The sequence below is a fragment of the Ursus arctos genome, unplaced genomic scaffold (assembly GCF_023065955.2).
Source record: "Ursus arctos isolate Adak ecotype North America unplaced genomic scaffold, UrsArc2.0 scaffold_1, whole genome shotgun sequence".
NCBI classification, from domain to species: domain Eukaryota; kingdom Metazoa; phylum Chordata; class Mammalia; order Carnivora; family Ursidae; genus Ursus; species Ursus arctos.
Genome location: NW_026622763.1, coordinates 38,710,956 through 38,733,723, shown reverse-complemented (window position 1 = coordinate 38,733,723; position 22,768 = coordinate 38,710,956). Strand labels below are relative to the sequence as shown.

The window sequence follows — 22,768 nt, the reverse complement described above, 5'->3', positions numbered from 1 at the left end:
GACGCCCGCTGAGTTCAGAGCCAGCTGCAGGGGTCAATCCCATGACCACGATCCAAGAGATCACAACCTGAGCCGAATCCAGGAGTCGGACGCTCAACTGATTGAGCCACCCAGGCGCCGCAATGATAACCTCGTAATTGGCCCCCCTCCTTCCTCTCTCCTCTACCTAATACCCATTCTCTACAAGATGGCCAAATTGAACTTTAAATTAAGTTAAACAATTTTATCCTCCTCTTTAATGTACTACCTTTGTTTCATATGATACTAAGAATAATGCCTACACTCCTTGAATGACTCATAAAGCTTTACAAAAGCCTGCTTTTGCCATGACCCCCACATGAATCTCCAATCACTCTCTCTATGGTCAGCAACAATAAGCCGTACTAAACTTCTTTCTTTAACTTTAATACACAGAACATATTTCTGCAGCAGGACCTTGCAACTTCTTGTTCCATTTGCCTGGGAATGTTCTCCATCCAGATCTTAGCCCCACACTTGCCTACTTGGACCATTTCCTCACTATCCTATTTTTTGTATCATTTGTGTGTAATTACTTCCCAAAAGAAAACAAACATGGATTTTTACTTAATGTTCCAAATGGGGTCTATCATTAAGAATTTTAGTTATCACTGCAATGTCAATTTTGGTGTGATGTGTTTGTAGTTAATTTTAAATTTCCATTACAGGCCAAAGAAATCTGTTAGCAAACCAATGGGATAAGAAAAGTTCAAAATTTGGGGTTTAGTTACAAGGAAGTGTAACTTAGGTAAGCAGATAATTTACCATTAGAACATGCTTAAATGTGGGGCACCTGTGTGGCTCAGTTGGTTAAGTGTCTACCTTTGGTTCAGGTTATGAACCCAGGGTCCTGGGATCAAGCCCCACATTGGGCTCCCCGCTCAGTAGGGAACTCCCTCTCCATCTGCCTCTCCCCCAGCTCATGCTCTCTCTCTTTCTCAAATAAATAAATAAAATCTTAAAAAAAAAAAAGAACATGCTTAAATTCAAGCTGGTGGAGATCTGTAGTGTCATGGGTTACAGGGGAGGGTGCTAGCTAGATGTCTAGAGGCAAGAAAATGTAGCAGATAAGAGTGCAGATTTGAAGCCAAGTTTTCTGGGTTCCAATCCTGCTGTAGCACTTGCTAGCTGGGAGAACTTGGGCAAGTCATAACCTCACTGTGCTTCCATATCTTCACCTGTAAAATGAGGAACATTATTGTGCCTAGCTCCTAGAGTTATTATGAGGATTAAATCAATTACTGTAGAATGTATTTAGAATGGAACCTGGTATGTAAGTTCAGCAATTATTATGGGGAATGGGTCCTTCCACAGAAGGATGTGAAAATAAACAGTATGTTTGATGTTATTTTGAAAGTACTTGTGGGCAGAAAAGATTTGGCTCCTCCCATTCACTCACTAACACCCACACACTAAAAAGAGGTGAAGAAAAGAAGGCATGTTGCTCTTTGGGAAGACAGAGAGAGCTGTCAGAAGCGCAGACATACCCATAGGTCAGGGAAGAGAGAAGTAAACAATTCTAAGCCCTCAAATACTGATGGGATCAGGTCAAAAAGGCATAGGCTTGAAAGGGCTCCAAGTGGTCGAATTTGGGACAATCTGAGTACAATTAAAAGAAAGGAAGGAAGGAAGAAAGAAAGAAAGAAAGAGCAGAAGGAAGGAGGAAGGAAGAAAGAACAGAAGGAAGGAAGGAAGTTAATAATATACACATTGAATTTTTTAAAGCATAAATTCGTATTGGTGGGGGCATAGGAGGGGAAGAGGAAGAGAGAGGGAGGGAGAGAGAGGAAGGGAGGATAAAAAGAAGAGGGAAGGAAGGACAGAGAGATGGACAGCCCTCAGTGTAATAATTGATTCAAGCAATGATCATCAATGGGTGCAAAACCATTGAGTAAAATGTAAGGAAAACTATTCATATGGATCAAAGTATCACATCACAAATTACTTAGTACCCGCAAAAGAAAAATCCGTCTGCCAACATTTTAACCAAATGCTCAAAATTACTATCACCCACAGTGGGACAACCTGACATCATGTGTCTCTTGATTTGAAGCCATTAAACAATACATAATTCCTACCACCTACAGAGTGGAATATTCTGCACTAGTTACTCCAAAAACATTTATCCTGAGTGTAACGTGAGGAAACAATGAGAAAATTTCAGAATGGCCACATGTACAAAACAAATGGCCTGGACTCTTTAAAAAAACAAAGTTAACGGTAAGTAGTATGTTATCTACTCTAGGCTAAGGAACTAAGGAGACTAAACAACCAAATGCAGTGCACGGAACTTAATAAGATCTCACATTTCAAAAGAGAGAAGCAGCTATAAAAAACATTTCAGGAGCAACGACGAGGTCTGAAAGAGCATAAACCAGATGATATTTAGATAGGAAAGTGTGCTTGTCTAAGAGAACATTTGTATTTTGCAGAGATGCCTACTAAGGTACACAGAGTTGTAGTGTCATGATGTCTGTAAATTCAAAAGTTGAGGACAAAAGTGTGTGTATATATAAACACATGTCTGTGTATGTGTGTGATGAAGCACATGGTACAGCAAGTTAAAAATTGGTGGCATGATGATTGATGGCTATGTGGGTGTTCACTGCAATATTATTTCAAATTTGCTATCCATTTGAAAACAAATAAACTGAAACAAAAATATAACTAACACAAAAAATTAGCAGCTTCTTACCTGTTGCATTCTGTGCTCCTGCCAGCCTGGCTCGTATTAAACCATGTCTCTCTTTAAGGCGAAGAATCCGAACTTTTGGAAACTGAGACATGTATTTATCCAAATTACCTTTTAGGTAGTCTGTATCACAGTAAGAACAGACAAGGAAACACTTTAAGTAACTAGATCTGGATAATACTAGCAGTGGCTTCTCAAGATCAAATTCTAGAAACTATGATATTTACTGTAGTCACTGAATTTTACTCCTTGGGCCATGATTTTATTTTCTGATGTCATTTTCTTGGATGAATTTTTGTCTGTGTTCAATACTCCAAGCTACCTGTTTCTCAAATTCCAAATCCTTCTTTTCAGTGTTGCCAAGCGACACAGGGGAGGGCTCAACTCACAGAGGAGGACAGGGGCAAATTCACCTTGAAATAAATGAAACTTGGGTCTCTGTACAAACTTCCTGGCTTACAAAGGCCCCTTCCAAGACCCAGACGAGAGGCTAAACATTGTACTGAAATTGAAAAACTTGTGAAAGAAAGATATTACAACTGCAATTGGTTAAGGCACTGTCACTTCCCTACTATGACACCCTCTGAGTCATACCTCTTTTGTCTTGTTGGGTGGTCAAAGAAGAGCCCATCTAAAGGAATGTTGTTGGGGTTTTATGGGATACATTTACATGACTTGCAGTCACTTCTGTGTGTAATTAAGCTATTGACAGGTATTTCAGGTAGGAAAGGCTTCCAGAAGTACTTCTGCTGCTCACTTTCCTACTGATTTTGAGTTTTTTTTTTTTCCTTAAAGAGGACGCTGAAAACATTATAAGCTCCAGGTCTTTCCAGAGGATTCTTCAGGTCCCTGGATCTGCCATCCATAAAAAGACTATTATTTGCCTGGTGACTGGATACTATTTCTGTTTATGCTGTCAAGGCCCCTTCTCAAAGTTTTCAACCAGTTTTTCTTAGGCATCTCACTGCTAATGGACCTCAGGGTGATTGCGGTAGGAGCTCTGAGGCTGATGAAACTGGCTCATGCTGTTGTGGTCATGAACAGAGCTAAGTTGTTCTATTAGGGTTGTCCTCTCTTTGCTATTTTCTAAAATTTCCTGAAGTGCGTTGTATTTTGGGAATTTGTAATGTAGTGGCTATGGGACTTCAGGTGGTAATGGACCACTTACTTACACAAATTATGTAATAGCCCCAAAAGGGAGATTCTTCACTTCTTCCAGACCGCGGTGGATTCTGCCTTTGTTAAAGGCTCTGTTGAAACCTTATCTCTTTGGTTCTATTGGCAATTTGTCTTCTCAACACTTAACACATAACGAGCTTTGCTCTTGAGGAAGAAACCATTGGCCTTCCATTTCTTTGTTTTCCATAGAGTCTAACTCTGACTTGTTATTATCAGTGGGAAAGACATCCTATTAATTGTGGGGTGCTTGCTTATTAGATTTCATAAAGTGGTTGAACATCTTCTGGTCTCTGGAGCTTCACGGTGCTCCAAGGAGCTATAGTTAGAAAATCATCTCTATGTGGCAGAGAAGGCAGAGCTGAAGGGAAGTCTGAGACAGCTAACTGAAGATAGAACTCACTTTCTATATCCTGAAGATGCTTGGCCTTATGCTTCTAAGGCACCACATGAAACACTAATTTGATATTTTTGCCATCCACCCAAATTGCTATTGCCTCATATCAAACTGTAATTTTCCAGAAGTGGTTTTCTTACCTTTGGTGCTGAAGTCATCCACCAGCAGAATCTCCTTGATGAGGTGCGGAGGAGAGCGATTAAGGACACTATGAACAGACCTCAGGAGAGTGGACCATACTTCATCCACAAAGCACATGATGACACTGGTGGTCGGGAGGTTATTGTGAACCAGCTGCTCTGCACACCTGAGCCAGGACACAAGCAGGACTCCTTTTAAAACTAACAAGATGGTTTTAAAACTCACAGTATGCAATTGCATGTATATACACATATACTCACATGCTCTGTTAATCTGCCTGTGTGTCTATCTGTCTATATATCTGTTCATCCATTCATCCATCCATCCATCCATCCATCCATCCATCCATCCATCCATCCAACATCTGCTACATATATCAGTGATGATTTTGTCATGTGTTTTTCTTAGGGAGGGGTATAAGCAAAATAAATAAGCAGAGTAAGAATAGCCAGTAACAGCAGTTGCTAGAAAAGGACTAGCAATGCAAGACATGAGGAGCTCTTGTGGAGGCATCTCACTGTAGTGGACAGCGCATAGGCTTTGCAGGTGGTTAGGCACTATTTTGAATCTCACCCCCAATATTTCTCAGATTTTTATCCATTGATACCATACTTATTCTCTCTATGTCTCAGTTTCTTCATCTTTAAAATTAGGTAAACGTTCTTATTCAACAGAGCTTCACAGTCTAGTGAGAACGCACATAAAATGTCTAGCACAGTTCCTGGCATAGGAATTCACCAAATGGTAGCTAGTGCTATCCTACTTAGACCACATACCACAAGAGAACACTCTGACTTATTTAACGTTACCAAGTAGTTTCTGATTGCCCTTCCAACTGGCCTCCTGCCAAGTGCCAAAGGAAATATTCTTTCTCCCACTCTGCATGTGAGTATATTTATGGATATATATATGGAGATATATAATTAAACTCTTCATCTTCTCTATCTATTTAGGGGTTACTTGCTGAGGCTCTCCGTGCTACAGAGTAACCACAGTTGAAATAATCCTCCTGGCATAGAGAGGAGGATAAGGTTAAAGTGGGAGTTGGTATTCAGGTGGGTTGTAATTGGTCTTGGGTTTTTTTCCACACCCTGCAATGTGCACCGCCTCGCTGCTGACATCCTTCCATCCCCTGCCTGTTACTCGTCATAGGAGGGTGCCGAGTGGAACCTCACAAAAAGTATTTGCCATCCTTCTAACACACCTACTGTTAGTAAAGTCATAATTAAATTACAATGATCATAAATATTCTAGGCATGCTGTATTATTTCAGTTTAAACCAACAACATCTCTTCTCCTTTTTTTTATGGATGAATAATTGAAATCATGGTGAAGCTAGTTCATGATTATACTGTTAGTAAATGGCAGAGTTGGGACTCAAACTCTGGTCTGGTCTGACTCCAGAAATAGCCATACAGGAAGCCTTAAGTTCTCAAGAATAAAAGAAGCTGGCAGCAGATGTAGCATTTTGTGGGAGCAGGCACTTCTGCCAGACAATATAGCTACACTTTGCTTAGTCTGTCAAAAAGAAATAGATAAGAGCAAAAACCATAGTAAAACCATATTTCCATGCATTCACCCTTTATCAATAGTACTTAATCAAGTACGATCATGCGGATATCTCTAACAACTGCTTAGGATCCATATTATTACCCTCTTCTCTAAGTAGACCAAACCGAAGCTGGAGAAGTTAGATGACTTACCCAACATGATTCACCTAGAAAGGATGTGTACGGAAATGTGAACACATAGTTGTCATTGTACTGCCCTAGGCTGATTTTTCTGTACCAAGAGCACAGGTTTTAGAACCAGATAGATCTGTGGTCAAATACCAGATCCCCTAATTACCGGCTTAGATAAATTGTGTAGCTCCTTTGAATCCCAATTTGCCAGAGATTAAGAAGCTCCAAGCAGAGATTAAGAATCAATTTATTATAAGATTAAATGCAAATAGTTTATAAAACTCACCTACTATTTATCTGACATGCAGCAGACACTTAAGAAAAGGTAGGCAAATCCAACTTTGGTCTGTAATTTCAACGGTTCCCTAAAGTGGGTGATTATGATACTAACCTACAGCGCCTTATGAAAACATACATATCTAATCACCAACCCCAGAAAATCAATTCAGCAGTTCTGAATAGGCCCTGAGAATCTGTGTCTTAATACAAAATAAACAAACAATGTAAGTAAAGATCTACTAACAAGTAGACACCCCACAAGTTGTTGATAGGCCAGTTCGGGAACTCGAGCTCTAAAACAAAGTGGATTTAATTTTACTTACCATTGGTGGATACTCTTAAAAAATAAATAAATAAACCGAGGGCTGATAGGAGCATGTCCTGAATCTTCAAGTGATGTAAATTCAAATGACACATTTTCATCAGACATCCTGAGCTAGTGATCAGGTATCGAATATGAGCATCAACTAGCAGGCAGCCTAAACTGATCTGATTCTATGCTAGAGATCCACGAATTGGCATTTCTAGATAATACGAGATATCCCTTTCTTCACTAAGGGCTGTATTAGTTTCCTGTGACTGCTGTAACAAACTACCAAAAAAAAAAAAAAAAAAAGATCTGCTTATCAGTTTCTTCCTCAATTTATCTCTTTCTTCTCACATTTTATTATGAACAGTGAGGAAGTACCAGACCCCCCCTTCAGCACTTGACTTGGAATTCTCTTCAGCTAACTATCCAAGGTCATGGCTTAGAATATCTGCTTCCACCCAGCTATTCGACACAATTTAGCCAAGGTTTTTGCCACTATCTTGTGAGGATCCTTTTCCCTCCAGTGCCCAGTAATATATTCTGCATTTCTTTCTGAACCCTCACAAGACGTGCTTAGAATGCTCATAGTTTTTACCAACATTTTGTTCAAGACATATATGTATTCTTCAAGAGGACAGAAGCTTTCTTTTCTGTACTTCTCACTTCCTTCTAAGCCCTCACCTGTAGCATCTTTAACATGTGTGCTGCTGCTTCTTTTTTTTTTTTAATTTTTTAAATTATATTATGTTAGTCACCATACAGTACATCCCTGGTTTCGATGTAAAGTTAGATGATTCATTACTTGCGTATAACACCCAGTGCACCATGCAATACGTGCCCTCCTTACTACCCATCACCAGCCTATCTCATTCCCCCACCCCCTCCCCTCTGGAGCTCTCAGTTTGTTTCTCAGAGTCCATAGTCTCTCATGCTTCATTCCCCCTTCTGATTACCCCCCTTTCTTTATCCCTTTCTTCTCCGACCGATCTTCCTAGTTCTTATGTTCCGTAGATGAGAGAAATCATGTGATAATTGTCTTTCTCTGCTTGACTTATTTCACTTAGCATTATCTCCTCCAGTGCCGTCCATGTTGCAGCTAATGTTGAGAAATCTTTCTTTTTGATAGCTGAGTAATATTCCATTGTATATATGGACCACAACTTCTTAATCCAGTCCTCTGTTGAAGGGCATCTCGGTTCCTTCCACACTTTGGCTATTGTGGACAATTAACATGCGTGCTTCTATCAACAATTTCTTCAAGGCAATCTAGGCTTTGCCTGTCATGCTTCTCAACATTCTCCCAGCTTTTATGTATTATTCAATTCTTTGGCTATTACTTGGATAATCCTTCCACATTTTTAGGTATTTGTTACAGCAGCAACTCACTCTTTGAAATGAAAATTATATTAGTTTTCTGTGGCTGCTGTAACCAACTTTATGGCTTAAAACAACAGAAACATAGTCTTTCACAGTTCGAGAGGCCATAGCATTAATTTATTGATTTTATTTCTTGTCTTCTGCATCCAGAGTTACCTGCTTACTACAATGCCACAAGCTTCTAGCATAGTCGCACATAATTAATATTTGATAAATATGTATTTAATGGGTGGATGAAAAAAATGGAAATGGAATAAAGCCTAAATCAAAAGATTGATGGTGGAAGAAGAGACATTTTTCTTTGAGATAGGAAGAAAAAAGTGCTATGTAGACAGATGAGTTTATGCACAGAGAAGTTGAAAGAATGTGTAGCTCATGTTGGAGGAAAGGCTGTTTTCTAATATGATAGGGTAGGGGTTTGAGAAAAATAGAGAATATTTAGAACAGACACTATGAATAATGGGAGGGAGTACTGGCAAACTACACATAGAAGGATTTCTGGAGATCTCAAAATTTTAGTCAAAACACTGGTGTGATTTACTCCACCAGCCTGGGCATAGGAGGAGATAAAAGCAGATCGTAAATTAGTCCAAGTCTAGGGGTCATCAGAGCAAACAAAGGAGAAAGAAAAATGGTAGAGGATTTTGAGGACAATGGTATAAAATTGGTAAAGGTTCCATTGTGGGTTGTATGTCGGGAGAGAGGAAGAAAAGCTAAGAGGAGTTTAATAGCCTGAGGAAGACATCAGTGACTTCCTATGACTTCCTCATCTCTAAGTGGATGGAAAATACACATGTTACACTTAAATATTCCTTACACCATTTGGTGGTGAGAAAAATAAACCAATTCTAAAAAGGAAGGGTCAGCTGCACAAATTCTGCCTGAGCCATCTGAACCAACAAGCCTCGCTGTGAAGTCCTGAGAATTGCTTTATTGTTAAAATTTGGTTGACATTAGAAAATCTACTTACAAATGAGGGAGTTAACCATGTAGGCTAACGCAGATGAAACTTCTTATGTAATAATAAATCAGTAGATTTTTAATCTCTTTTAGAAGGAAGTTCCGAGAAGTGTTGTAATGTTAGTCAGTTTGAAATTGGAGATAGGAAGAGCTCTCAGAGATTTGAGATTTGGGGGAGGCACCTCCACCAGCCAAATGTCTGAGCTTCCATTCTCATCCCATCATGGTGCCTTAGTTTCACCATTAGAAATCCATATGGGTGGGGTCAGGAAGGTTTCCACTAGATGCCAGTATCCCAAGAAATAAGTAGTACCTGTGCCAGTTATTGGCAGACATGTATTTCCGATGCATTTAAAGAATCCATTCAAGACGACTCTGCCGAAGACTATATTGTACAGGTCACACGGGTGCTTGGAAAAAGGGGCAGCATTAAAGGATGGGGAAGAGGGTCCAGAGGAGGTGAGAAAGGCTCAAAATATGAAGTTGCAGAGTGTGCTTTGCTTTGGGTGGCTGAGCTGTCAGGCCACTCTGACATTTACACATACCTGGTTTCCTGCATAACTCAGCAGGTTAAACAAGTTTCCACATGTCTAGAGAAACTAGCAAGCTTTCTTTGTTTAGAGGCGCAGAGCATCAGACCAGAAAGGCTTTCCACCTTAACTTTTGCACCCTTCTTATGTACTGACAGTCAGCTGGGTTACTACAGGCTGTAAAAACCATTTCAAATTCTCCTCCACTGACCAACCAAAAGCAAATTTCCTTTCTTCCAATTTGCCTATCGGAAACCGTGCTTTTTGCTGTATTGAGGGGAGGAGTTGCAGCTCAAGTAAAGTCTCATTTAAATGCAAGGTATTTCTGGGTTTGTAGTCTTTTTTGAGGTTAAGAAATCATATTTTTACTCTATATGCTCATCCACTCCACAGGTCAGGTGTTTAGAGTCCACAGACTCCACACTATATCTGAAAATGAACCCCATCTGTTTTGTTTGGGGGAAGCCGGGACTGACATCATGGCGGCCAACCCGAGTACTAAACACAAACGGGGACTCTGACATGAGGTCCACTGTCCAGCACATTTTTGATCCTACCGAGGTGGAACAGCTTCCTGGACTTTCTCTAGACTTGAGAAAGATGACAGGGGACTGAGTTTTGATGCCTTTCTGACACTTACTGGCTGCGCGTCCACGAGTAAGCCGTGTAACTGTGCCCACCCTCGGTTTCTTTACTTTCGGGGTGAAGATTACAATGCCTTCCTCACAGAGGGTCTGTGAAGATTTGATGTGATAATGGTTATAAAAATACTGTGTAAGTTCTATAGTGAAAACCCATGTGAGGACCTGGCAGTATCCACAATGCACACACACACGTTTTGACCGGGTAGACTGACCTTTTCTCAGGCAAACCTTTATTTTTTTTTTTTTTTTTTTTTTAAGATTTTATTTATTTATTTGACAGAGAGAGAGACAGCCACAGCGAGAGAGGTAACACAAGCAGGGGGAGTGGGAGAGGAAGAAGCAGGCTCCCAGCCGAGGAGCCTGATGTGGGGCTTGATCCCAGGACTCTGGGATCACGCCCTGAGCTGAAGGCAGCTGCTTAACAACTGAGCCACCCAGGCGCCCCTCAGGCAAACCTTTAATTCAGATCTATCAAGGGCTCATCAGTTATCAAGAGACTCAGGGAGCGAGGTGTTTTGCCTTTTTGGCTTGTGTGTGCTGAATGCTTAGCCACTAACCTGATTTGAATGTAGTCTATCCATTAAAGAAGGTTTCAAATCATAAGATTGGGGGAATGATAACATTCTCTCATTTTGATGAATTTTTCATTTTATTCCAAAACCGCCAGAATGTACTATGCGGGTCAAGTCTCAGTCTTCTCAGGTTTGAACAGAAGGTCGAGGAGGATATTTCTCAAGTTCGATTTGCAATTCAACTAGTGCCTGGAGGTAAGCCTTCAGGGGCCTTGCTTCCCCAAGCCCTGCTATCTTCAGGAGGATCAGAAGGGGAATCGGGCATCCCGCTAAGGAGCTCCATCCAGAATTCTATTCTTTTTTACAAGACGTTCGATATACTGGGGCTTCTTGGCCTCTCTATGATAACAGGGTATAGTTATATAAAAAGTTTACTTTTATGTTTTGTTCTTTCTAGGGTAGACAACCCTGACATTCAGTCAGAATTGCCTGACTGCTAATTTAGAAGATTTCAGTCACACTCACCACCTCTACTCCAAAGGCCTCAGCCAGTGGAGGCTGTGGTTCCTGAGGTCACCCTATATCCTTCAAAGCTACCAGACTCAGTATCAACATTCCCCACCTTAACAATCGTCTATTTTGAGCAGGCAGCTGTCAGAGTGAAATCGGGATGAAAGGGAAAAGAGCAGGGGTGGTGTCATGTGGCAGAAATAGTTCTGGGTGGCGGTCAGGGCACCTTGGGGGTAGCTATGACCTTGAGCAAGTCACTTCCCTTCTCAGACTTCTCTGTAACATAAGGGACTGGATTACATTGACTTTGACGTTTCATCCAGTACTAACATTCTGTGGTTGTCTACGCAACGTGAGCCTTGTTCACCCGTAAGTACTTCCCTCTGGGTCACGAGACCCTTGAGAAAAAGTAAATTAATTTTTTTTTCCTATGGTTTTAAATCTTTCCACATTTTCTCACTGGTCCTTAGAAGAACCTTAACAAGGTCCTGAGGGGATCTGGATTCTGCTTACTTTCCATGGTCTCATTTCCACTGCTCTCCCCCACCCCATGTCGGATTTCCTTCAGTTTCTTAATGGATCATTTTTCTTTCTTTCTTTTTTTTTTAACCCTTTTCCCCCACTTCTCTGACTCCCTACCCCTGCAGGTCTCTGTCCTCTCTCAGGCCAGGTTCGGGCTCTCCCTTCCTTACTCTGGGAGTACCTGTGCTTCCACAAAATGTCCTCCTGTACTCGCCTTGGAGGCAGGGACCCTGCTCAGATGGCAGATGACATGGTGGGAGCTCGAGGCCGTTGGCTGTGGTTGTTGGCGATTTTAGACTCCCTTTTGCTTAGTGCTGAATAGAAAATAATTTCCTATCAATTTTCTCTCTGAGGAGGTAGCTGAGATGCAACACTAATTCCTTTTGCACACCTCTGACATGTGGAAGGAAGAGGAAGGGAGATGTTTTAGCTTCTGTCAAAGCTCTATGATTATAAGGAAGCAAAGGAAAAGGTAGGAGGGGCTGTATCCTTATGGAAAGAGGACTAGGATTAGATGTCAGGAAATTTTCCTTTGAGTCACAGCTCGGCTGTTGGCTTGCAGGGACAGCAGATATATCATTGTCTAGAACATAAATAAGCACTTTTTGGGTAAGGCCCAGCAAACGAGAATCCCCTTCTTTAGACAGCCTCGGCAAACACAGGAGAGGTGAGGGTGACGGTCACTCTGGGGCAGGAGGAGCTGGGTCGGGGAGAGAGCCAGCCCAGTGGGGCGGGATCATTACCGAGCAAGGAAGAATCAGAAGGCTCAAGTTTGGGTCCCCATGCTGTCACCTGTAAGCTGTTGGATGCTTAGCCAGAATCCTTTTCCTGTGTTTTTTTTTCCCCTTCTCTGTTAAGGGGATGTGACACTTCGTCGGTCAGGCACGACTATGGTCAGGATCGAGCGCGATGGTGCGCATGAAGGCTGACGGGTCCCAGCTGCCACCAGGTACAGGGAACCCCGCTCCTGACAGGCGGGGGGCACCTAGCATATGGAAGGAGGTGGACGGCCCCCTGTGAATGCCCTGCTGCCGTCTGAAACCCCAGCGGGTCCTCAAGGTCTGGTTTCTCCATAGGCAGAGCGGGGACGGCGACTGTCCCCTGCCTTGAGGAACGGTTTTAAGGATTTGATGAGAGGAGGCAAGTCGGGAAGGCCCTCGGAGATACTGTTTCTCCATACTGCTCCTTCTCACACATGCCCATATCACCACATTCTAGAAGCGGAGCCCGTTTAGGAGATAATTTAGTTTGGAATAATGTAGACTTTTTTTAAACACAGAGGGGACTCTAAAAAGCTCCTTTCATTTGGAGCCAACAACAAAAGAGAGCTTCTAAAGACTGTTATTTTCCCCCAATTTTCTGACCCTTGAGCAAACAACGTTTCATTCTGGAGAGGCTCTGCTCGGAACGGGTCGCCCGTAAGAGCCCAACAGGTAGTTATTTTCGGAGACAAGAGTACCCAGGGCAAGACTGCAGCAAGAGTTTGATAAAATTAGGCTGGTGGTTAAATTAGGCACATGGATTAGTTGAACAGAAAAGTGTCAATAGGTTCGAATGCCTCCATTTGTTGACTCTTCTCTCCCAGAGACATTTCTAGGTCTTTGGCAGTATTTAGGAGAAAAAGTCACTGATCTGCTTTAACATTTCTCAGTTTTACATTCATCAGGCACTGTTTCACTGTTTCCTTCTCTTTGAGTTGGTAGCAGAAATGTGTTCTATGTCCTCGGATCATCTTTCTCCTTATGAATCTCAAGGGGGGGGGAGAGTGTGATAAATGAAAGTATTGAAAGGCCCTGTGTCATCTCTCGGCTGCGTTTAACCTTTGTTATGCTACGGTCTAGCCTGTACTGTTTAAACAAATTTGGCTTTTTATTTTCTGCTCTCCGACATGATTTTTCAGGGAAATTGCACGCTGTGCTCTAACACACACACACACACACACACACACACACACACACAAATGTGCACTAATGTGCATGTACACGCACACACACGCACACACACGCACAATTCAGGAGCACCAGAAATAGCCCTTTTCAATCATCTTGTCAGATGTTTTTTTCCCGCTCCTGTTTAGTTTCCCAGGGAGCCTCTGCAGTCAGTTTTAGATAATATTCCCTTTTCACTGTTAGTCACAGAAGCAGTCTCATTTCATCAATTAAAATATCCATCCTGAGTACAAATAAAGAATTTGAACTTCATTTAACTTTCAAGTTTCTCTTTTCTCCCAGCCCGATAAACTTTTAGGAGCCCGAACTTCGGAAAGATACGTGGTCAGTTTATGTTTTCTCTCCTGACGGCTCTTCCCCCTCCTCCAGTAATTTATTAGTTACGGTTTTTGACCTCAGTCGGATTGAGAGGGGAGGAAGGGGTGGAAATTAAGGTTCCAGAAAGGTTTTCCTTTCCCCTCAGTCATTTAGACTGGTTTGTGGCAAATGCGTGGCACTATTCTTTGCTTTCCATATGCGCCAAAAGAAAAGCCTCTGTATCTGTGCAGGCAGGAATCAGATGATTGGTTGACAGTCCCAGCTCTGGGCTAAGAGAGTAAAGATCAGTTTTAATTGCTTTATGGAGGGGCTTGCCAGAGTTCTGCAGGAAAAGCAAAGCATTCAATTAAGCAACCTTGTAGCCTCATGACCACCCAGCAGCGGCAGAACAGCGTGCCATAATTCTTAGTGTACTTTAGAAACTAAATGCTGGCAGCAAAAGAGTTTTTGAGTCATTTTTCTCTAAAACAGATTCCGGAAGTGCGCTCTTAAAATAAGTTCATTTTGGGAGTGTCATCCTAACTAGATAGCGGCAGGCCAGAAGACAGACCTCTTTCTGTAGAATGGCCCTACCTTTTCCATAGTTAGGACTGTGTTTTAGCAAAATCTGTGTGTCTTGATTGTTGCTGACTGAAACAAACTTCAATAATGGAAAGCAAGAATTGTAAGGATTAGCACTTTATAAAGAAAAAAAATTAAATATGGAACTTTAAAATGACTATCAAAAATTTTATCGGAAGCATATTTTATAGGCAAAACTTCTATGCAAAAATGAGACTGTATTTTACTTACGGACATCAAACACTGTTATAAATAAAGAAAAGAGATTTTTCCTCCCTAGAAAGTCCAAATGTTAAGATGAAAAACCAAACAACAAAACTATGCACTAAAGAACAAGTGTGAATCAATGAATAGATCATAGTGTTACAATAGGATGTACTTACCTTAAACCAGATACTAACATACTCTATATATTCAAAATGAAAAATTAGGAAGCCATTGTTAATTTATAAAAAGACTTATCACGTGCCATATTTAAAGAGCTACCTCTCATTTTTTGTTTTAAGATAGTATCAATTTTCAAAAAAGCATTTCTGAGAAACATGTCGTTTAAAACCATATCGCTCAGGGCCAAGGCGGCAAAAAATGAAGGAAAAGACAGAATTTCCTGGAGAAGTTTATGCTTTCACTGAGGAGGCGAAACAGATTCTGGAGGCTCTAGTGAAGAAAGGGCACACGACAGGGAGTGTTTCAGTGACCGCGGGCCCATTCATGGTCGTTGGACCTTAGAGGTCAGACCCTCTAAAGTGGATGGGACAGACCGTGATATGCAGGATAAGGTAATGAGAGACTTTCTTAATGCTAAGGCCCACAGTAGAGAGAATGTCATATGCGGAAAGCTCCCGCCATACTGCAAGGGGCAGAGTCTAGGCACAGAGACTAGCACTGAAAAGGAGAGTGAGAATAATGCTGATGACAGACAGGAGTCCTTGTGCTTTTGGAAGAGACCATGACAACATCACAACAGCCTAGAAATGGTTCTCTGGGACTCAGGAGAAAAGGAGGGAAGAAGTTTTGGAAAAGGGAGTTTGATTTTGGAACTAGAGCAGGTGAAATTGTCCTGGACATCCTGCTTGTCTCCTCTCTTTCTCAGGGCCAACCTCATCCTGGCGTATCCGTTAAATCATCCTTAAGAAGATATTAACTTAACTGGTACTGGTTAATATCTTTACTCAGGAGAATTGAATTTAAATGAACGTACTAGCAAACCGATGGTTTTCCTTCTTTTTTTTTTTTTTTTTTTTTTGGCTCAATGTGTATTCAATAGGCAGTTATGATATGCCAGTTACTGTGTTAATCATTCCACAGAGGTGCATTTTTGGGAACCGTAAAGAGCAGTGAGGGAGATATTCCCCAGAACTCTTAAAATTTAAGGGCTTCAGTGGGCTGCGACTGTGGCTAATTTTAAGGCAAGCCCTCCTATCCTCCTGTGTTCTTATAGATCTCTCTCTCTATCTCTCTCTCTGGGTCTCCCTCACACATATTCTCTTATTACATTCTATGACAATTTTCCCCTCATGCTGACTTTTAAGATTTATTATCTTCCGAGATCTTATTGTGTAAGCCATTTCAGATACTTTCTGCGCAAGGCTGAAAATAAAGAAAATCAAAGTAAGAAGACTTCAAATCGTGCCAACCTGATGAATCAAATGTTTTTCATTTGTATTTTCTCCCAACCTTTATCCATAGGAATACATAACATGCATATATTTATAGTCAGAGTGTTTGGGTAAAAGAAAAGAAAAATAATTCACCCTCTTTCAAGGAAGGGTGGCACACACAGGCTATAAATACTTCAGCGGGCCCTGTACACGGGATCCCTGGTGGCTGCAGAGTCACCTCCATCCGGTCGGCGTGCAGCATCAGGGAGGCAGCTTGCCGAGAGCGCCTATGTTTAGCCAAGGTGGGTTGTGTGATAAGAGGGAGGGGGCCCGGCCACATGCTGTCTGACTCATCCTCCCAAGCACACGTGTCAGTGTCTCTGCAGTTGGGACAGCCTCCTTCAGTAGCCAGAACCTCACGGTGACTTTTCTGCCTCCTTCCTCTTCCACACACCCATTTTCAGAAACTAATAGGCGTTGGGCGCCGTTGAGCCTTCAATAACTCGCGTGGCCGCTAACATCACTATTACTTGCTGCTGGCCGTCACACAAGTGCCCCTTCTCTGGTTTGGAACTGCAGCCCGAGCTTCTGTGCGGTGTCTGCCTCTTCCCCGGGCTCCAAAGCAGTCTGCCAGGCCGGTGAAGGGATGTAAAAACGAAGCTACTCGACCTACTGCTTCGTTCTCCGGCTTTTCGTGTTCCAAGCTGGCAAATTTATGTATGCATATGTAAATCTATGTGCGATATGTGATATACAGGATTTCAGATCAGAGCTGGTCCCACAGAATTTTTAAGATCCTTTTTGGGGGGGGTAAGCGTCCAGAGATAAAGAGCACAGCATAATTCTGAGCATGGATTTTAATAATTGCTTGACATTTACCGCTCTATGACCACAGATAATACAACTTCCCAGGGCCTCAGTTTTGTCATCTTTATTTTGGGCATATTTGTGTTCTCCTCCAGGTTATGAGTTTTACCAGGCTAAGGGACGTGAGTGGCACGGTGCTTAATCTGAGCAGGCATCGGTGCGTGACTGATAGCCACCCGCCAATGGCCGAGAGAGCTGACGATGGCTTCCCCTAGCTGCCATCACCATGAAGAGGCTCCTCTTACGAATATGACAGACACATCTGTACCTGCCTTCTTCCTAAGAGCACCGGCCACCCAGATCATAAACAAGAGTTTTCCACCGAGGCCAAGCAAGGCTATCGGCTTACATACCACAGGTGCTAAGTCTGAATCTTGACATTCCCTAATTCAACTTCCAGGCGAACATTGTTTGGCTCAGGAATTGACTATCAAGGCATACGTGGAACTGTATTGTCAATTAATGGATAATGAATATACGGCTACAAAGAACCCTCGCTTAGGAGGGGACCAAAAAGAACCAGGAACCAAACTGCATTGGAATCAGATGAGATTATTTGTGATTTGATGGACCTCCTGGTGACGTAGTTACAGGACTTTAATTCACTGAAGAACTGGCTCATGAAGGCCCGCTGGGCTGCTTCAGGGCCGTGCTACCTTAGGAAAGTGATATGATTTCTGAGGGCCCTCATCTATGAATTTGAACCCATAATATCTGCTGGCTCGTTTCTGGGGCTCTTGTGAAGTTCCCGTGATGTGTGTGCAGGCTCTTTGTAAATGGTGAAATTCTAAACAGATAAGTGGTTGTTCATATGTTCTTACACATCCTGCAGGCGCTGCAAGTTATTAACTGATTGACTTTTTCAACCTTATGTTTCCTCTTTAACTGAACTCCTGAAATGTCTACCATCCCATCTACAAAGGATATTAAATTTTAGGGAGTAAAGTCATTTCTTCATTTGCTGTTTTGGTGATCATTAGTCAAGATTAGGCAGAATTCTGCTGGTTAAGATATAATTCCAGGGAGGCCTAGAAGGCACCTTCTTTGTGCTCATTTCCTGAATATATCCCTGACAAACTTGCTAATAAAGTTCTGAAATTGGGAATTCATGTCATTGTCACTATTTTAATGGAATTACATTTTAAGTTCTACCGTTCATATCTACCTTATTAGGAATTAAGTTCATCTAATAGTTTCAATAGGTTTTCAGTAGAGGAAAGGAATGGAGCATGAGCTAACAGGGGTGAGAGCCAAAGTCTCAGAGAAGTTAAGTGTAGAGAGAGCACACAGTGGGTAGGCTATAGCAGGACTTTTCTCGGTGTGGGAGACTATTTGGACTCTATCTCATGATTAATGTTGCTTTAATTCTCTAGGTGACCAAAAATCATGCAAAATCACCTAGAAATAAGTCTTCTCTAGAGAAGGGCCAAAATACTTCAGGTGGAGGAAAGAGAAGAGAAACGGATCTTACCCAGCAGGTCTTGTGTCTTCAATGGCTCTGTCCACTGGGATCAAATCACTGAGGTAGACATTGAAGTTTCCTTCTTTCCATCTTCTTTCTGCCTCCTTCTCCTTTCCACGGGGAACGACTACGGGCCGTCCAAATTGGCCCGGAGCTTTGGGGTCCCTTGGAGAAAGTGTCACGTCAATTTTTAGCACCTGGTGCATTCCACGTTCTTCAGATAACAAGGCTTTTATATGATGTCGGCTGAGTTCTGCAGGTTGGGCCTTGGCGGTCAAGTTGATTCTTGCTGGCTCTAGCCTCTCTGCTAAGGCTTGATGGGATTGAGATACCGTTGCTCTCTGTAGAGCAATTGGGGGGAAAGGTGTCTCACTTCTATTCCCGGAGGTGTGTTTCCCTCGGCTTTCACCCAGTACAACAGGGAGCACAGTTTTGTTTTTAGGATTGGGGGCCTGTTTGGTTTCTGTCTTTAGCTCCTCCTCCTTGGTTATAATCACAACGTGGCTTTCAGAGAAATTGGATTTCTTCCCAGCAGCCACTTTGGCTCCATCATCCTTCGGCAAGCTTCCCAACTGGGCTTCGTTCATAGATTGCTTCTTTGAGCGATTTGAATTGGCAATAAACTTGGAAAAGGGGAGGCTCTTATTGGCTCCGTGTTTATTTGAATCTAGTTCTTTGCTCTGCGTCTCAGTTTTATTTAAGGCTATGGCTTCCCTGGATTTTGGCAACAGTGGGCTGGCAGGGTGTGTCCTCTCATTTGCTACTGCCTGTGATCGCTGCTTTGATCTGTCAGGATTAGGACTGATGGTCACATTTGGATTTCTTTCAGCTGCTTGTTTTGATGTGTCACTGCCGAGACTATGACTCTTCGGGGCCTCCTGGTTTATACCGACAGGTCCCACGTGTGCAGAGATTTTGGCCAATTGAGTTTCTCTTGCAGTTATGAATGGGGTTTTCTGAGCCCCCTGAGTTCTCATTTGCTTGGCTATGTGGTGAGAGTAGGCTTCAGATCTGAGGTCCTGCCTTTCTGTGTTCTGCTTGGTAAAAGTCACTGGAAGGGTCTGTAGATACCCAGGATGCCACAAAGGGGCAACCTTGCCCCTTCCTGGGGCGTTCTGCCTTTTTCTTTCCCTCTGGGTTTGGTCCAAGTCATCCTCAACCTTGAGCATACTCTTCTCAGTTTTTCTAAAGTTCTCTTTGCCCCATATGCCCTTCCCAGCTCCCCTCAGTGGGGGCTTCATTTCTTCTATGTTACTGTAAGGATATTCATTTGGCTGAACTCGGAATCCCGTCCGCTCCCTCCTGACGATGTCTTCCTTGAGGACCCGAGTGTTGATCTCACTGAATGACAGGCGGAGAGCTGCCATGTCAAAGAGCAGCCAGATGACAGAAGCTACAAATATAAATGCCAGGACTCGCCCACTTCCTCGGAAGAACTTTCGAATCTTGTTCATGGTGCAGAGGCTTCGCTTGCAACCTACCCTCCCTTGGAGCCTGCTTACCTTGGATGGAGTGAGAGCTGAAGTAGCCGTGGCGGCCGCAGCAGCAGAGTTGCCAGAAAGTGCCCCCTCCCCTGAACAGAGCAGGAAACAGCAGTGCAAGGGGGAAAGCTCAGCTCCTACTGCCCGTCAGTCTCTGCGTGCGTGGCATTTCACAGCGGAGCATCTGTGCCTGCTGGGCTGGCCCCTGGCTAAACCGTGCTCAACACTGCCCTTCGGTCCCTCGGGGAGCCGTCGATTCCAGCCACCAGACAGTTCCACATATCACTTGTCTCCCCGAGCCCACGAGCCCACGTCCACCTTCCTATAAGCCCAAGAAAAGGTGGGGGCCGGGCTGGGGCTGCCACTTCTCTCCTCCCAGCGCTCCGTCTGCACGCTGTAACTCAACACCACTTCTCATAAGGAAAACATTTCAAGCCATTACCCAGAAAACTTCATTCAGCTCTCACCTTCCGTGTTATGTGAGAGTGTGTGTGTTTTCTGGGCAATTAAAGGGAAAGAAAACTTGGAGGACATGTGTTCCTGGTTTGTAACCCCACCTACCCCATGCCTGCTCATTAACCCTGTTGTGCCCAGGTTTCTGAACCCTCTGGCCCAGCAAATAATCACAGATCTTCGTGTTTCAGCTTTGAGAGGCAACAGCTTAAAGAAGGGGTCTAGCATGATCTCAATACCAGAGGTGGGTGTTTAATTATTCAGCAGTTTTCCTTGAGTGGGAATCAGAACGTTTCTTTAAAAGTCAATGTTTTTTTTTTTAAATGTCTCCATCTATTTTTATTATTAGATTGACTAGACATAAACTTAATTTGTCATATTGCTGTAAAAGCTTCTAAACGCTTACTCAGTTTTGGTACTTACCTTGTCACAGAGCAATAACAAACACTTTGCATGTATCCTAGGGGTTGGACCAGACTTGGGGAGGCCCTGGGACGCTGGCAGAGCAGTGGCCCCCACACAGACTTCCTGTTAGAACCATTCTAAAGAAGTCCCCCCTCACCACCAATTTTGATTGACTGATGGGGGATGTGCGCAGCAAGAGCAGTTGGTCTGGTGTTGTGCTTTTAAGAAGCTTCCCGGGTCTTTATAATGTACAGCCAAAGCTGAGAAACACTGGTCTAGAATAAAATACCTCTTATTTTTTTTTTAAAGATTTTATTTATTTATTTGACAGAGAGAGAGAGAGAGAGAGAGTGTGTGTGAGTGTGTGTGTGTGTGTGAGTGCGCGCGCACAAGCAGGGGGCGGGGCAGAGGGAGAGGGAGGAGCAGACTCCCCACTGAGCAGGGAGCCTGCCCCTGGGCTTGATCCCAGGACCCCAGGATCATGACCTGAACCAAAGGCAGATACTTAACCGACTGAGCCACCCTGGCACCCCACACTTTTTGTTTGTTTTTGAACACTGCTCATAATTTTTGTGAAATTCCCACCCAGATAGAGTAAAACTGAATCAAAATCTGCGTTTTAACATCACCTGTTACGAACATTGTCCATGAAGTTTGAGAAGCACTTCTGAGCAGCACTCTTCTCCTGGGGACTTTGAGCCATCTGTAGACGGCAATGCCACTTACTACTCTAGAGTTAGGGGGAGCACAGCGTCTCTGCTCTCAGGTAAATTTAGGCTCCTAAAGACTTGGGAAGGGAAGAAGGACAAATTCTGAATTCTCTATACTTATGCATTATCTTCGGTAGCATTTGGCCTTTAACTTTGCACCTTGCCCCAAAGAAGAAAAGCCAGCTAAATGCAGCTATGGTAACATGTTTCTTGAATCCCCGATTCTCCTTTTTATTCCGCGCCTGCTCACTCCAGCTTGGACTGTCCACATGGCTGACAGCATTGGTAGCTCAGTCATTTCCTGCCTGCTGTGATTCATCCACCTTTCCAGTGTTTGCTGTGTTTTATGGCTCAGGTCCTGTGTTAGGCGTTGAGAGATATGGAATTAAAGGACATAGTTCTTCTCTTGGAGAACTCACACTCTCTTGGTGGGTACAGACAGATAGGCGGATTTACAGTGCATGATAATTAATATGAGACAATAATCTACTGGATTCTACAGGGACCTAGGGTAGTTTTGGGGTGCATGAATAATTTTTGAAGAAACCATCCTTAGACTTAAGGGGCGAATGAGAACATAATCATTTCTGCTCATATTGTGGTTTGAGAGAAGAAATATTAGTTGCATGGTGAAAGGCAGCTAAATTAGCAAAATCACAGAAGTGAAGACAGACTATTGTACATGAGGGGAAGCACAAATGTCTGAGAACAAGCATGACTGGAAACACGGGCTCTGCCATTAGTAGGCATGAGTGTGTGTGTGTGTGTGTGTGCGCCCAATATGTCCCAAACACTTTACTAATCTCTTTCCATTGAGTATCTCACTCAATCTCCACACAACCCAATAGCGAAAATACAGTGAGAACTATCAGTTTGTTATCAAAGAAACAAAGCTTAGAAAGCTGAAACAACTTGCAGTAGAAAAGGAGGATTTGGATCTGGAATAAATGACTGTGTGAGGCTAGAGTCCATGTACTTAAATGCCACACAGTACTGCTTCTCTAGCTGTATAATCTTGTAAGTTAGTTAATGTTGTGTGTTTACTCTGTGATTAAAAGAAGAAAATAAATTCTGCCTTGCAGGTGAATGTAAAGATTAGAGAAAACAATGTAAAGTTCTTGTTATATTGAACGGTATAGTCACTGCCTCTAATATAGTTGCTGGTATTTTGTGTGATAAGAGTGTGGGGTGCATGTGGGAGACAGCATACC

The 22,768-nt window shown here is 42.8% G+C and overlaps 1 protein-coding gene across 1 annotated transcript in view; it reads right to left on the bottom strand.

Moving 5' to 3' along the window:
• GALNT5 (polypeptide N-acetylgalactosaminyltransferase 5) overlaps positions 1–20,481 on the bottom strand; it is a 49,239-nt gene extending 28,758 nt beyond the window's left edge. Inside the window, exons 1-3 of the mRNA XM_026492767.4 lie at positions 18,518–20,481; positions 4,424–4,590; positions 2,714–2,833 (exon numbers count right to left, since the gene is read on the bottom strand). Of these exons, the coding sequence (XP_026348552.2) occupies positions 2,714–2,833; positions 4,424–4,590; positions 18,518–19,962 (1,732 nt within the window). The 5' untranslated portion in view covers positions 19,963–20,481. The remainder of the gene's footprint in view (positions 1–2,713; positions 2,834–4,423; positions 4,591–18,517) is intronic.
• Positions 20,482–22,768: the final 2,287 nt, after the last annotated feature.